Raw genomic sequence first — 14,767 nt, 5'->3', positions numbered from 1 at the left:
TTGGTCTCTTGACTGCATTCTACCTCCTCTGCCTCTTAGTACTGCTGGTCCCTGAACATCACCAAGAGTAATCCACGGGCCCTATGAGTACTGCTAGGGGTAATCACCAAGCTCCACAAGGGTAGTAGCCGCTGATTATCGCAAGGTGATCCCCAAACAAGTTTATACATAGAGATGAACTACACTGGAGCCATTGATCCTTTTGTGGGATGTGAAATGTTATTGTGGAACAGCAAAGTAATAAAAATAGAAATTTTTTTGGGGGGGGGGGCACTCCTAGTTGTGCTCAGGGCTTACTCCTGGTTCTGCTCAGGGATCACTCCTGGTGGTGCGCCTAGTGGATCATATCTGGTGCTGAGGATCGAACCCAGCTAAGGTACATGCCAGGCAAGCGCCTCACCTGCTTTTATGTTTCTCAGGCATCTAAACAGCAAATATTAATTAAATGTCTGGTATATGCCAAACACTATATGGAGACAGTAGAAATATAAAAGGGATATATTGGTTTTTGTCCTTAGGTGGAAAGAAACAGATCATGAAAAGTTAATGGGCTGGAGGGATATAGTACAGGGGTTAAGGCACATGCCTTGCACATAGCTGTCTCTGGTTTGATTTCTGGCACCGTATGTTCCCCCAGCATTGTTGGGTGCAGCCCTGAACTCTGCCTCTTATCCCAGCCTTCCTAGCACAACCATGGGTAGCCCTGGAGTTTCCTAAATATTGCTGTATCCTTGAAACGTCACATAGCATTTTTGGCTAAGAATCAGCAGGAAGAGGAGCTGATGAAGCTATAGTATAGTGGGTAGGTGCTTGCCTTGCATGTGGCCAACCTGGGTTTCATCCCTATCATCCTGCTGGCTCCTTGAGCACCAGCAGGAGTGATCCCTAAGCACTGAGCCAGGAGTAAGCCCTGCACAATGCCAGGTATGGCCCAAAGAAAAGAATCACTTAGAAGGAGTCCTTGGGCCTCCTAAACACCTCTTGGGATGGTCCCCAATGAAAAAATACATGTCTGAAGAACAAGTATGATTAATAATCGCCACATAAATGACAGAGCCATTTAATCAAAATAGGCAATGACTCTGGATTGAATGGGTTTAGCAAGGGTTTGTACAGGAGGAAAGACGAATTGAAAAGGTTGGGGTAGGACTCAAATAGGAAGAGGATTGGGAACTTTTATTTGTGTAGGCACTGAGGTACAGAATTGATTAGATGTGTAAAGTAAGAGTCTCACAATACTGGAATGGGAACATACTGCAAATAAATAAAAGGAAGAAATAAATATTTATTAGATAGAAATTAATATTCATTAGGTAGACAGTACTATTGAAATTGCAAAGAAATAATTGATTTTTTTACTTGGAGATTATATTTTAAGGTAGGCCTTGAAGTATATTCGAATAGAGGGGCTAAAGAGATAATACAGGGATTAAGATGCTTGCCTTGCACACAACTAACCCTGGTTCAAATCCAGCACTACATATGATTCTCCAAGCAGAACGTGGAGCGATCCTTGAACACAGCTGGGTGAAGTGCAAAAAACAAACAAGTAGAGTTTCTTCATCTAGAGTGTAGTCCGACTCTGGTATATATCAAAGAGTGTGTGTGTGTGTGTGTGTGTGTGTGTGTGTGTGTGTATTTATTTGCTTTTTGGGTAACACCCAGGGATGCTCAGGGGTTACTCCTGACTCTGCACTTAGGAATTACTCCTGGCAGTGCTCAAGGGACTGTATGGGATGCCGGGGATTGAACCTGGGTCGGCCGTGTACAACTCAAAATGCCCTACCTGCTGTACTATCTCTCCGGCCCAAAGTATATTTTCTTACAGAAATAGAGGCATAGAATTTGGGGAAATGTTAATGAAATGTGTGACAGTATGTACAGTGCTCAGTAAGAAATACGCCAGACACAGTAACAACAAAGTCTCCAATGGAGACGTTACTGGGCCCGCTCGAGCAGTAAGAAATAGCAGGAGAAAATTTGGAAAGGATATTTGTTTATTGTTTTGTTTGGGGGCCACCCACCCATCAATGTTGAGGGTTTTCTCCTGGCTTTGTGCTCAGGAATATGGTTCTGGGGACCATATGGGGCTCCAGGGATTGAACCTGGGTTGGCCACTTGAAGGCAAGCATTTTGCTCAAAAAAGGGCAAGTGTTTTTGCTTGCTCTGGCTTGGGAAAGGGTCTTTTTTTTCTTTTCCACCAAGAATGAAGAACAAAAACTTTAGCTAATAAACAATGCTGACTAGGAGATACTGAAAATACAGATTGTGGAATCTGCCTGCCTGGATTTAAATCTACCTATATCTTAACAGCCTTTTCACTGTGGACAAGGTATTTAACATCATAAGACTCAGTTATAGTAACTCATCTGTAAAATAAGAGTTAGTAAAGTTGTATTAGAAGGTTTTTGAAGGATCGATGGAGATAGCCAAGTGGCACAAATGCTGGCCGACTTCGACCATGAGTGTGGAAAGGTCGGACTGCAGCTGAATCTCACAAAGACAATGTTTCTGAGAAATGGACTCGGTCCTGACGTTCCAGTCGCTCTCAACGGAACGAACCTCTCCGAATGTAACAGTTATGTGTACCTAGGTCGAGAACTCAACATGACGAATGACCTGGCACCTGAGTTGCACAGGAGGAAGAGAGTGACTTGGAACGTCTTCAAGAGCGTCGAAGAAATAGCTAAGAGGACGAAGAACCTTCAGCTCCGGGCATATCTCTTCAATTCCACCGTTCTTCCTGCATTAACATACGCCTCAGAGACCTGGGCCCTGTGAAAACAGGATGAGAACGCTATTCGGGTCTTCCAAAGAGGAATCAAAAGAGCTATCCTTGGAGTATCACGCTTCACTCAAGTGAGAGAAAGAATCCGGAGTTCCGACCTCCACCGACAATTGAGAATCAGGGACGCTGTCTTGTTTGCCAAGGTGTGGAAAATCAGGTGGGCTGGACACCTATTGCGATTTAGAGACGACTGCTGGACTAGAGCCGTTACTGACTGGATTCCACGGGATGTCAAAAGATCACTTGGCCACCCACCTACGAGATGGTCAGACTTCTTCGTTAGAACCCTGAATGATTAATTTGTGGCTCTTCATGTCCCTGGAGCGAGCAGACACCATTGGGCTACACTACACGCAGTAAGACGTTACTGGTGCCCGCTCGAGCAACTCGATGAGTGACGGGATTTCAAGTGATCAAGTGAATGGAGATAGTTCTTATAAAGTATGTTAAATCCTGTTAAATTGCTATTTAACATGATTTGTGGCCAAATTCATACTAAAAACTCAAACAGTGGTAGCCATCACCGTTATTCTTACTGAAGGTTTTAAAGTAGAAGACTGTCTCTTGATTTTTGAAAGTTAATTGATTCTATTTGAATGGAGCAAAATATTAGAAAGTAAGAAGTTTTAATCAGAGTCTTGGGATTAATGAAGAAAAGTGTTTTTGTTTTGTTTTGTTTTGGGGTCACACCCAGGGGTACTCAGGGGTTAATTACTCCTGACTCCTGGGGACCATGGGGTTTTTGTTGTTTGTTTTGTGGAGGGGGTGGATGCCACATCTGACTATGTTTGGGGATTACTGCTGACCTTACGCTCAGGGATCATTCCTGTTGAGGTTTGGGGAACCATATGCGATACCAGGATTCAAACCCGGGTCGGCTGTGTGCAGGGCAAATGTTCATATGTTGCTTTGGCTCCTAAGGAAGTAGTTTAAGTCCTAAGTGACCAAATGACCAAGGCATAAATTAAGGGAAGGGGAGAAATAATGATTACGTTTTGGGTAACATACAGTCGAGTACTGTATGAGATTGGGTTTGGAAAGAGAACATTTGAAGGGCAGAACTATTTTTGGTGGTGAGGGAAGGGATGGGACCCAGATCATCTCTTGTATAGCACACACCTTATGGCCCAGAAGAGCAGAACTTTTAAAGAAAGCAATAAGCACTGGTTTTTCTTAAGGTATTATAAATTGAGCTACTGTAATTGGAGGCAAAGATTAGTGATATGCAATAGTGTGGGAATGACCACACTGGGAAGGACTTTGAAAATAAGTTCATGCCTTCACTCTTTTTTTTTTTAATATATGTAGGAGTACTGCTATTTATTCAGCCACTGATTATGCTGATTGAATTGGGCATGAACTCCACCTTTCTTTTTTTTTTATTCTTCATAATTTTATTTATTGACTCACCATGAGAGCAGTTACAAAGCTTTCAGGTTTAAGTCTCGGTCATACAATGAAATACCCGTCCCTTCACCAGTGCCCATTCTCCACCATCAAAAACCCCAGTATACCCCCATCTCACATTCTCCTCCTACCTGTGGGGCAGATGATTTTCACATTACTCTCTCTCTCTACTTTGATTATATTCAGTATTTTGGACCCACCATTATTATTTGGGATTTTACCCCAACACACAGATCTGCTGAAAAGGCAACTGTAGACAATTTGTTTTCTATTGCTGGTTATGAATAACATATGATGTCTCGCTGCAGCAGTAGTGGCCGTGCGATTTTGAAATTTCGAAATTTTAACAATCTGGGGAGATTTCTGCCAAAACCTTCTGGGTTCCAAGATTTGTTTCTGAGTCTCTTGGATCATGGCTGTTAAGCAGCTTAATCAGGAGCCAGAGAGGCTGTTCGTGGGAAGCGAATCGGGGTCTTGTTGGGGTGGGGAGGAAAGGGCCGGCTCCACCCCCATCCTGTGAGGCCCCACGTGTCTCGTCACTGAGGGCGCAAACCTGACTGTCCAATGGCCCCTGGAGGATGGTGGCCACCGAGCCGCCAAGGGGGAGCAGGCGGAGGGACAGCACCTTTCCCCCCTGGAGTGGCCCGGTGACAGTAACCTACTGCGGGGTCCAGACGCATTTCTGCCAGAGGCTACTGGGTTTCGAGATTTATTTCTGAGTCTCAGGGATCATGGCCATTAAGCAGCTTGATCAGGAGCCAGAGAGGTCGTTCGTGGGTGGTGACTTGGGGTTTCATTGGGGCAAGGAGGAAATGGCCGGCTCCATCCCCATCCTGTGAGGCCCTGCATGTCTCGTCACTACAGGCCCAAACCTGACTGTCCAGTGACTTCTGGAGGATGGTGGTCACTGGGCCACCAGGGGGAACAGGCCAGATGCCTTTACTCTTTATAGTACTACTCAACAGATATCATAGCCTTGCACACGACTGATCTGAGTTCAACCCCAGCATCACATATGGTCCTCCAAGCCCGCCAGGAATGATCCCCGAGTGCAGAGCAGCCTGTGGCCCAAAAACAGAACAAACAAATGAACAAACAGAAAACTCCAGTACTATCCAAGGTGGAAGAATAGTAGAGATTAAAATTCCCAAAGTGGGCAACCTGCTTTTCTCTAACATTTCCCTTTTCTCTAACATTTCCCCTCCTTCTCCCCCCCCCCCCCCCCCACTCCCCACACACTCAGTAGTCTTGGGTATACTTGGTGGTACAGTTTCTTTTTTTTTTTTTTTCTTTTTGGGTCACACCCGGTGATGCTCAGGGGTTACTCCTGGCTTATGCACTCAGGAATCACTCCTGATGGTGCTTGGGGAACCATATGGGATGCTGGGAATCGAACCTGTGTCGGCCATGTTGGCTGCGTGCAAGGCAAACGCCCTACCCGCTGTGCTATCGCTCCAGCCCATCTATTTTTTATTTATAATTTTCCACAGGGATCCTGGGATTATTTTATTCTGAAATGGGAGTTAGGCTGATTAAATTCGGGAACCTCCAATAGATTTTCTAGTATACAAAGTGATATCTTGTGTTACAACATATATGACAAAGAGGTATTTTGGGTTTGGGGGGCTTTTTGTTTGTTTGGTTTGGTTTTAGGGCTACACCTAGCAGTACTCAGGTCTTACTCCTGGCTCTGTGCTCTGTGTTGGGGTACTCGAACCTACTTTAATCTGGGTTAGCTGCATGTAAAGTAAACACCTACGCTGTTTAGGGGCTACCTGGCTCTACACTCAGGAATTACTCCTGGCAGTCCTTGGGGGATCTAACCTGGGTCAGCTGCATGCAAGGCAAACAGCTTGCCCTCTGTACTGTCTCCCTGGTCTCAAAGTGATATGTCTTATTAAAAAAAAAGATAAGGGACCCAAGGATGACTCAAGGATAAAAGGGCCTGCCTTACAAGTGTGGGGCTGTGAGTTTGACCAGCAGTGTTGCCCCATCCCTAAGCATGTTTCTGGTGACCCTGCTGTCTAGGATCCTGGGCAACACAGTATCTGGCCTATCATAGCCAGCTGTGTACAAGCCCATAAGAAAAGTGTGCAACTCCGAGTAAGTCCTACAACTTAAAATGTGAGCACCTGCAGCCAGGAGTGTGAATCTCAGTAAGCACGTGTGTGAGCACCATGTCTGAAGTATGTGGATTGGAATAGTATAGTGTTAGGGTACATGCCTGGCGTGCGTCTTATCGGCTCAGTTCCTGATACCATCTGGAAGCCCCTGAGCATCACAGGGATTGCCTTGGTAATCCCTAGCACTACAGAGCTAGAGCAGCACGGTATCCTTGGGCCCCTTGCATTGAACCACCCCCCAGTTGGCCAAGAATTATTCATGGGGACCCCTCCAAATAAAGTTTTTGATCTTCATCCAGCATTGTGATTGAGTGTGTGAGTGCCACAACCAAGCATCTGCACAGTCCCCATTCATCACAACAGTCAGCAAAGGGAAGAGGGAACATGAAAATAAGTTGAGGTGTTTGATGTGTAGGATGTATCTGAAGTTTGAGGTAGTGGCAAAAGATCAGGGTGGGAAATGTAGGCAAGGCTACGATCACAAAGGCTCCTTTATGCTATTTTAGGAGAAAAATTTGCATGTCAGGGACAGAGAAATAGCTCAAAGTGCTGAAGCACAAGCTTTGCATGCTGGGTTTGACTTCCAGCACCGTATGTCTTCTGAGCACAGCCAGCAGTAACAGCTAAGCGACCCCGAATGTGGGCCCTCCCCTCTCTTCAGAAAAAGAATTTGCATTTTGCTTATGAAACTAGTCTTGAAACAGGGAAATGTTGGGATTTGAATCTAGGAAGCATTTCCTGGCGTATAGTAGCACATGAGTAAATTGAAAAGATTAGTAATTCTTAGGTGGAAATGTCCTTATTTGGTGTGTGAAGCCAAAGGGACAAAAATAGAATTATTTAGAATCTATTGGCCATATAGGGTGAGGAAGAAAGAAACTTCTAGGTTAATACACAGATGGGTAACTATGTTGCAGTGGGTTAAGAGCACTGTTTCCCCCAAAGTGGGAGATACTGGCTTCAGGGGCCACTGAACAATAAGGGGCATTAGAATGATTCAGGGGGGCAATGTTAAGTGCAACTGGGGGACACATTCTGTTTGCTGAAAGAAGTTAAATTTCTAGAGAGTTCGTGAGTAATTTTGTTTCTGAGAAGGTTGCTGTAGGCTAAATGAGTTTGGGTTTAGAGGGAAAAACATGTATCAGAGTTTGAAAATACCAAGATTGACATCTAAGTGGAAATATTTAGTAGTTTACTCAAAATCTGGATTTAAGAGGTAGAGTCTAGACTAGTCAATCTAAACTTCTACAAAACTGAGATAACACCAACTTAAAGTGGTATTAAGAGGACCACAGGCAGAATCCCAGAAGACACACTAACATAACTAACATAATCAGGAAAAGGTTTGGAAGTCCATGTAATAAACTAACCAGATAACAACTAGAGAAGAGATTAAAAAAAAAAAGCAAACAATTTCAAGAACCCCAGAAGGGAGGGAGATGAATTTTGTTTATTTTCCCCTTCTTGATATACAGAGATTTTTTTTTTTAAGCAGGGGATGGAACTAAGATTTTGTTGCAAGCAAGACATGCACTTTACCTGAATTATATCCCTGGCCTAAAAGAGAATTTTAAGCTATAGGAGTAAAATCAGAAGCCAGGTAGGTGTGGATTGAGAAAAGCATTAAAACACAAGAAAATGGGGGCCAGAGCGATAGTACAGTGGGTAAGGTGCATATCTTGCGTGAGACTGATCATAGTTTGATCCCTGGTGTCTCATATAGTCCCCGGAGCACTGCCAAGAGTGACCCCTGAGTGCAGAGCTAGGAGTAACCCCTAAGAGCACTGCTTTACCAAAAGCAAAAAAAAAATTGTCTAAAAAGCATAACATTAAGATATTCATTGTAGATTAGTTTTTCACCTTGGTAGTTAAAATAAGGAATATATAGGCGGAAACAGGCATAAAGAAGAGTAAGGGACAGTTGCTTGTTTGGGATGTTTTTAAGTATTACAATTCTTAAGTAGGCTTAAGTGTTACATTTGCTCAAAGGAAAGACCCAGTGAAGATCAGAGCTAGAAAAAATGAGCATGAGTACCATTGAGATGGAAGGATGATTTTTTTTTATAATTTCATTTATTTAAATTTTATTTATTTATTATTATATTTATTTATTGAATCACTGTGGAAAAGGTTACAAAGCTTTCAGGTTTAAGTCTCGGTCATACAAGGATCAAACACCTTTCCCTTCACCAGTACTCATTTTTCACCATCAGGAACCCCAATATACCCCCCTCCAACCCCTCCCAATGCCTGTGAGGCAGATGATTTCCACTTAACTCTTCTCTGCATGATTGCATTCATTATTTTGACACAAGATGCACCATTATTGTTTAGAATTTCCCCCCCAATGATCAGAATTGCTGAAAAGGCATTGTGAAATACTTTGTTTTCTGTAGCTGGTTATGAGAATCATATAATGTCGCGTGGCCACTCTCGCAGCTGTGCGGATTTTGGATTTCTGCAAAGAGTCAGATAATTCCGAGATTGGTTTCTGTGCGCTGGTGTTATGGCTGTGCTGGAGAGCCGCTCGTGGGGGGCAACTCGTGACCTCAGTAGGGCGTGAAGGACGAGCCGGTACTGTCCCCCAGGAAGGGTGATTTAAATTAAGAAATTGGTGTCACGGGATTCAGGGCAAAGGTGGAATACTTCTTCCCTGAGTTTGGGGAGAAATGTGAAAATGTCTCCTGTTGTAAATGTGTACTGAAAGGGATAGGAAGGTGAAGTTTAGTTGGAAGGCTTTCTAGTAATACTGAGCAATTTCGATACATAATACCCACGTTTAGAATAAACCAGGTGAGTATTACTGCAAAGCAGTTTACTCAACCCAGATCCAGCAGTTTTGCTTGGTAGTTGTAAAGTAAAAGTACAAAAGGGCAGTCAGAGTGTTGTTTAAAAACCCGTGTGACTAGTGGAATAGCATCAACATTTTTAGACAGCTATAGCCAGAGGGGATTAGGAAGAACTTCCCATTCTTGATACAGTTGAAAAGCAGATGGAGAAGGTGTAGAAGGGTTTGAGAGGGGAAGCAGATGGAAAAAGGGAGTAAAACTGGAATAGGAGGATAGGATAGGAGGTTTGGATCATGTAGTGAGAGGTTGGAATTGCAGAAGCAGATTAGTAATTGATAAGGTCATGTCTAAGGAGGTGAGTCGAGTGGAATTCAAGTCTTTCAATTATGCTTTATATAGGTCATCCACCTGGATATGAAAACTGAGTTTAGGATAAATATAGTAGATGACAAGAAAAGAACTAGAATATTAGTACTTCAAAGGGTGTGTGTGTGTGTGTGTGTGTGTGTGTGTGTGTGTGTGTGTGCGCGCGCTGTGTTTCCTTTAATGGAGTGATGATATTGGAAGGGAAACTGGGAAAAGAAAAGACAGACTCTTACTGGTATTAGTAGAGTATGGGGAAATTAGCAGTATATACTATTAAAAAGAGAGAAATATCCTTCAGAATCGAAGATTTACTTGAAGTCGAGTGATAAAGGTAGCATTCAGTGAAGGGCTCAAGTATAGAGGAGTAAAGATTTTTTAATTTTTAAATTTACGTTAATTCTGGAGTGCTAAAGCAACCAGAGAATGTCATTGTAGGAAAAAGAAGTACAGAGTATATATGATAAGAGGGACTTGGTTCTGAACAGTCACCAAGGATAGCAGTGGTGGGAAGCATGGGCATCTGAATGATATTTTGGAATAAACTTGGCACAGGCTGAATCCCAGCTATTGTTAGAAACCTTATGGGGTTAAGAGTGGAGCCTTTGCTTAGAGTTGGGGAACAGGATTATTTACTGATTTTGGCCTTGGTGCCCAGGTCCCACTCTGGTGGACTTGACGGACCATGTCTGGTTCTGCGGATTGAACTTGGGTTGGTATGCACAAGACAAGTGACCTTCCTGCTGCGCTATCTCTCTGGCCCTTTTCATTTTGAGGATTAGTTTATTCTTAGTATTTCTTGCTCAGTACTAGAAAAGGTAAGATCCTGTTCATCCCCCATCTCTGATCACAACATCCCTTGTTTATATTTCCCATTATCCTAAATTAAAACTTCAGGCCTTGATTTTAGGCCCCACATACTTTAACTCTGAGTTAAAATGGCTTCTGAACATTACTGATTATATAGAGAAATGCCCGTCACGCTAAAATGGGTAAAATGAAAATTTTCAACAGAACAAATTTGGTTAAAAGGAATATTACCAATTATACTTCTGATGTTGAAAAGTTGGTGATTTAAGGTGATATTTGTAGGTCTTTAAGCTGTAGCACTGTAGCACAGTCCTCCCCGTTGTTATTGATTTGCTTGAGCGGGCACCAGTAACGTCTCCATTGTGAGACATTGTTTTTGGGACATCAAATATGTCACGGGGACCTTGCCAGGCTAGTTAAATTAATTCTTAATTTGATTTTCACCTGTCACAATTATAGGGAAAATTTTCTGAAATAAGAAAGAAAAAAATTACATAGAATACCTTGGTAGAGCAGGACTAATTGGCTGCAAATGAATCCGAGGTAAAAAAGAATTTTTTTAATATTTAAATTTTTATTTTCAGTCTTACAATGATCGAGTACCCATCCCTCCACCAGTGCCCATTCTCCACCACCAGTGATCCCAGTATTCCTCCTGCCACCCCCACCCCACCCCGCCTCTGTGGCAGGGCATTCCCTTTTTCTCACTCTCTCCTTCAGGGTCTTGTAGTTTGCAATAGAGGTATTGAGTGGCCATCATATTTGGCCTGTAGACTACGTTCAGCTCACATCTCCCATCCTGAGCAAGCCCTCCAAGCACCCTTTACTTGGTGGTCTCTTTTCTATCTGGGCTGCCTAAAAAAAACTTCCAAAAGCCTAAAAATACTTTAAAATGCCTTAGGAGTTACAAGCAAAGTAGCGGTTGAGAATATTGGTTTTGCTTTTTGTAGGGGCCTCCCCAGTACTATGCCCAGGTGGTACTGTGCTGGGTACTAACAGGGGCACATCTCGCAGAACTGGGGTAGAGGCCTTCAGTTCCATGGATCCCACTTGGAGCCTCACTTACAAGGCAAGCGTGTACTCTACCCTGTGAGCTATCACCCTGACCCAATAATACTAGTTTTAGAAGGAAGTTTTTTTTTCAATTTTATTTTTAAATTATTTATTTAGATCTTTGGGTCACAGCTGGCGATGTACAGGGGTTACTCCTGGCTCATGCACTCAGGAATTACTCCTGGCAGTGCTTGGGGGACCATATGGGATGCTGAGAATTGAACCTGGGAAACACCTTACCCTTCCTGCTGTGCTGCTATCACTCCAGTCCCTAGAAAGAAATTTTTTAACCCTCTAGTGACCAGCGGAGTCAGTAACCTGCTATTAGACCAACTTCTAGTTGATGAGGGTTCTTTTTCCCCCTCTTGATTATATCACGTTCTATAGCTCCTTAGTAACTCTACATGGCTCTTTTTATTTACTGATAAAACATTCTCGAGCACTTATTCTAGTTCTAAAGAGCTCTGTACATGTTCCCCCCCCCCTTGGTCTTTTATTTACTGATAAAATCATCTTTTGAAACTTCCTGTTCTCCACATTGTGTGGTGGTGTTTGAGCGACACTGATCCCTTATGATTTCATCTACATTGATTAGGTATGATGGCATTTCTTCTATGACCTGTGCTCATTCCTTGAAAGGTATTAGACTATCTCTGCACTGGTCTCTTAGTTCTTATTTTACATCTAAATAATTTTTTTTTTTAATGAGAACACAGTATGTTTCTTAGGTAATTGATATAATTCTACCTCAGCCTCTTTTTTTAGTTACTTTATTTACATTGAAATGTGAGGAATTAACTTCTTGACATCTATTCCGCCCCAAAAAATAAAAACATTCACGTAAAAGGATATATATACACACACACCTGTGTTCATCACAGCTCTTAGTACAGCAGCTGAGATATGGAAACAACCCAAATGTCTGGTATAGATGAATGGATCAAAAAGTTGTACATATACATAATGAAATATTGCGCAACTCTAAGAAAGAACAAAATCGTGTAGTTTGCTGCAACATGGATGGAATTAGAGGATATCATCGTGAGTAAAATCAGTCAGAAGGAAAGGGATAGCCGCAGAATAATTCAGAATAATCTTTCTCAAATGTGGGACTTCAAAAGATGCACAGCTAGGCAGCAACAGAGGACCAAAAACAACACAATAGAGAAAAGGATCCACACAGCTGCCTCTGTCTGTTGGGGGGTTGGAAAGGAGGGGGATTGGGCACCTTTCAGGTACATAGGTGATGGGTGTGATGTTAGAATTATGTGCATGGGGAACCATCATTAACATTATAAGTCATGGTACCTCAATACAAAGTTTTGATTTTAACTAAAATATGAGGGATTTATTGGTTCTAAACACTTTGGTTATTTTGTATAATGCATCACTACTACAGTGATAACACTGAAAGTTCAAGAAAACATTGTATAATACATATCTGAATAGGTTCAATTTTTTTCTGTAAAGAGGGAACCACTTTAATTTTTCACATAGATTGTTTCCATAAATTTCTCTTCTGTCTCTTTTGAAAATCAATACACTTACTTGGCAAAGAACCTAAAACTACTCCAATCCAAACTGCATTTCTTTTAATTTTTTTGGAGAGGATTATTGTTTTCAGGGGGATGGTCTCCCAAGTTGGACTTAGGGGTCCTAAGGTTCACACCCTTTGGGCCAACAGCTCTTGGTAGGGGCAGAGGATATGATACTCCTTGAGCCCTATGATGTTGAGGACTACCCAGGCCACCCCTGTGTGCTCTTGAGGCCTTGGAGTCCACACTCAGTGACGCTCACTCAGAGGTTCCAAAGCTCCACCTGATGGTGCTTGGAGAACCGTGTGTTGCCAGAGATTGAACGCAGGTTGAGCATGTGCTAGACATGTGCCCTAAATGCTGTGCCATTTTCCAGCCCCCAACTGCTCTTATGCATAACTAGGTTACTTGTTAAATTTAGGCTTTTTTTAAGGAGGGGTGGAGAGAAGCAAATACATTTAGCATGTGTTGTAATATTTAAGGTTATGATATCATAGTTGTGATAGATATTGAAAATAGGTCTTCCGGTTGTTCATTCCATGTACTACTTTAAAACAGAACAGTTGTGATTACCTGTGGAAATGAAAAATATATACTATAGGAGTCAAAAGGCCAACAAGAATAAATAGCAGTACTCCTACATTTAAAAAAATGGCCAACAAGGTAGTAGCTAGGCAAATGGGAATTGTGACTTGGAATCATTTCGCAATGATGGGTGAAAGAGAGATAGCTTAAAGGCTGGAGTGCATGCTTTGACTGTAGGAGACCTGGGTTTGATCCCCACGGGAGTAACCCCCCCCCCCCCCCCGCCCCAAGCACCAAGCACTGTGCTGGGAATAACCCCTGAACACAATCATTACATTCCAAAAACGAAACAAATGATAGCATTTTAGAGGAAATTTTATTATTTAGAAGTATTTAGCCGTATTTCAAACATTAAATGGAAGTAAGAAGTGTCAGATGTCTCTAAAAGTATACTCCAATGAAAAGTAGAATACTTCACATTTCAGTAAAGGTATTTTGTGAAATCTGTTGGTAGGAAAAAAGGCATTGCTTTAGAATCATATGGTACTGATTTGAAGCCTGTATGCACATCTAACTAAATTAAAATTCCTTAAGTGTTTGTCTTACCTGTACTACTGAAAGTCTGTATTGGCCAGAAAACAATTTTTTTTTTATATTTTTATTAGGAACCTGATGGATCACCCTACAGCTGGGATTTTTTTTTCTCTTCAGGTGTATGTGGTATAAGTTGTATTTATTATTCTTCATTTATAATATGTTTTCAGAGTTCTGCTAATAAGTAATTTGACCTAAAGAAAAGGCATTAGTTATCTTGGAAAAACATTTTTATTTTGTGAAACAATTGTTTCTTTAATAATTCTCAAAGAATATTATGTATAGATTAATTAAAAGTATAATTTTATTTTTCAAAAAAGGAATTTAAATATTTGTCCATAATAAGTAACTAGAATCCAAGCTTTCTTTGGTCTAGACTTATTATTTTTATGCTAATGTATAATATTTTTTATTAATTAAAACTATTACAGCTGTTCCTTTCCCCCCAACACACCGCTTGACATCTGAAGAAGTGTTTGATATGGATGGGATACCCAGGGTTGATGTTCTGAAGAATCACTTAGTAAAAGAAGGTCGGGTAGACGAAGAAATTGCACTTAGAATTATCAATGAGGGTGCTGCCATCCTTCGGAGAGAGAAAACCATGATAGAAGTAGAAGCTCCAATTACAGGTACACTTGCTTAACTTTCGGGATCTTTATTACACCTTAGTAAATTTAAGTTAAGGACTCTTTACTGTATCTTTAGTTTATTGACAGAAAGCTGTTTTCAGTCATATTATAAACTATATTAATATTACATAGATATTACCTTGAATTT

General features: G+C 41.7%; 1 protein-coding gene across 4 annotated transcripts in view; it reads left to right on the top strand.

Moving 5' to 3' along the window:
- Positions 1-14,767, top strand: part of PPP3CB (protein phosphatase 3 catalytic subunit beta) — a 60,918-nt gene that overhangs the window by 6,072 nt on the left and 40,079 nt on the right. For all 4 annotated transcript variants that reach the window (XM_056113308.1, XM_056113307.1, XM_056113310.1 and 1 more), the window contains exon 2: positions 14,419-14,619. In XM_056113308.1, coding sequence (XP_055969283.1) covers positions 14,419-14,619 — 201 coding nt within the window. The remainder of the gene's footprint in view (positions 1-14,418; positions 14,620-14,767) is intronic.

The sequence above is a fragment of the Sorex fumeus genome, unplaced genomic scaffold (genome assembly GCF_029834395.1).
Source record: "Sorex fumeus unplaced genomic scaffold, SorFum_2.1 ptg000020l, whole genome shotgun sequence".
Classification (NCBI taxonomy): Eukaryota; Metazoa; Chordata; class Mammalia; order Eulipotyphla; family Soricidae; genus Sorex; species Sorex fumeus.
The sequence above is the reverse complement of the archived record's forward strand: the minus strand, read 5'-3'. Positions and strand labels throughout refer to the sequence as shown.